At 47.8% G+C, this 1,858-nt stretch overlaps 1 protein-coding gene across 1 annotated transcript in view; it reads right to left on the minus strand.

Moving 5' to 3' along the window:
• The window catches only part of LOC106810412, a 7,264-nt gene extending 5,461 nt beyond the window's left edge, over window positions 1-1,803 (minus strand). The window contains exons 1-2 of the mRNA XM_014813764.1: window positions 1,262-1,803; window positions 750-937 (exon numbers count right to left, since the gene is read on the minus strand). Of these exons, the coding sequence (XP_014669250.1) occupies window positions 750-937; window positions 1,262-1,419 (346 nt within the window). The 5' untranslated portion in view covers window positions 1,420-1,803. The remainder of the gene's footprint in view (window positions 1-749; window positions 938-1,261) is intronic.
• Between the last annotated feature and the right edge of the window lie 55 nt (window positions 1,804-1,858).

Consider the following 1,858-nt stretch of genomic DNA (forward strand, 5'->3'; position numbering starts at 1 on the left):
ATGAGTTTTTCTAGGCGGTAGCACACGGTTGCCATCTGTATATCGCAATAATAATTTAATTTTATAAACCAAAATGAATCACAATTTGTGACGGTAGATGGCGCTATACCCGCTTTGATGTTTCTTAGCGATGGCGTTCGAAACTAGAAACGAGCAGTTGTCGCCAACTACATGTATCCCCCGTGATCTAGTATGAATGGAATATCTCTGTAAGGACGTAGAAGGCAGGTAAAGTTAAATAAGTCACAAAGACAAAGGTTTGTTAGACAACTGGTGTGCCTCAGATGTGCAAGTATATGGAATCTGGTTACCCTAGGAGGCCGAAGAGGAAATGTAAGTCGACGGTGAAGGTCAAACTAAGGTCAAGGGCAGTGGTGGTTTTGGTATGCGACAGACCTTCTCCCCAAGATGTGTAAGCATACCAAGTTTGGTCGCGCTAGGTCAATTAGGGGCTGAGTTGGAGAGCGGAAGAGAAATATGATCAAGGTCAAGGTAAAGGTGAAATAAAGGTCGCAGTGACCTGGTGGGCAGTTTTTACCCGATCTCGGATCATCTTCAAATTTGGCATGAAGGTGCGTTATGATAAAGCGAAGACGCCAATCGTTTTTGGTGTGGGCGGAGTCATCGTTGCCATGGTAACAACATTTTTGTGGAAATATTGTAGATCCTGTAACTTGTGCTGTTTTTACCTGATTGTCATGGAATTTGTATACATCCGTGCAGTGACTCCGCACGCCGCGTGCACCTACCGTTCACATGTTGGTTGTGGAGCTGGGTCGATGCTATGACGTCGGATTCTGAGATGTTAGTGGAAAGCTTCAGCAGTATGTTGATGTTCATGGCTGGTAGATGTATGCGGCTGTCCCTCACAAAGTCCATGCAGACTTGCTGCGTTGTTCCCATCGTCATGAACCGTGGTGCGATCAGTAGGAAGTTACTGTAAATGCAATCGATTGTGTTCACACGTTAGTTTTATGGCACACACCAATACTAGTGGCCCACACGGTTGGCTAACACCTACCAATGGCATACAGTACAGGTAGTATCTATATAAATGTAATGTGTACATCCATGTTTTGTCTCCCTCCACTCGCCATTGGCAAGTTGGGTCGAACGCGAACCAACAATATCGTTCCCTGGCATCCAACAATATTATATGAATTGAAATTAATATAATCATGAAACCTCCAGCTCTTTTGAATAATATCTGAATCCTAAACGATCAACGCTCGATTAATCCGCACAGCACTAGTATACTCACCACAGCACTGCACTTCTGGGATCAGGAGAAGCCGGCCCACATTTAGACACGGGCCGTGCGTAGTCACTCTCATCTCCGTGGCACCGTGTCACACAGACAAAAAGCAGCAGCGCTAGGATGATCTTCATCCTGGAGTGCCGTTGTGAGACACTTAACATTCTTTAGTCGTGGAACTTGCGAGCTTGCAGGCCGCTGGTTATGAGGGAGTAGGGCCTCGGCTGATCTTATATAGACAGTGGTGTCGCGCTGACGCGTTCTGGACGACGTTAGAGGGTGGGTGTTTAGTCACCACCACCCGGACGCACACTGACGTCCGTGTCAACGGGGAAGGTTCCATGAGATGCGGTATCACTCCGGGGATATGGTTCTCCACACCCCCCGCAGTCTCACAGCCAGCATGCGCTGTTGTTGCACAGGCTGCGTTATCTAATCTTACTCACAAGGACACCGGACATGCCCTCGCCTACGATATCAGTGGCTTGTGTGGGCGTGTGCATAAATACGTGGCTGCGTGTGGTGTGCGTGCGTGGCCATGTGCTGTGCTGTGTGTGTGTGTGTGTGTGTGTGTGTGTGTGTGTGTGTGTGTGTGTGTGTGTG

The sequence above is a fragment of the Priapulus caudatus genome, unplaced genomic scaffold, assembly GCF_000485595.1.
Source record: "Priapulus caudatus unplaced genomic scaffold, Priapulus_caudatus-5.0.1 Scaffold439, whole genome shotgun sequence".
Classification (NCBI taxonomy): domain Eukaryota; kingdom Metazoa; phylum Priapulida; class Priapulimorpha; order Priapulimorphida; family Priapulidae; genus Priapulus; species Priapulus caudatus.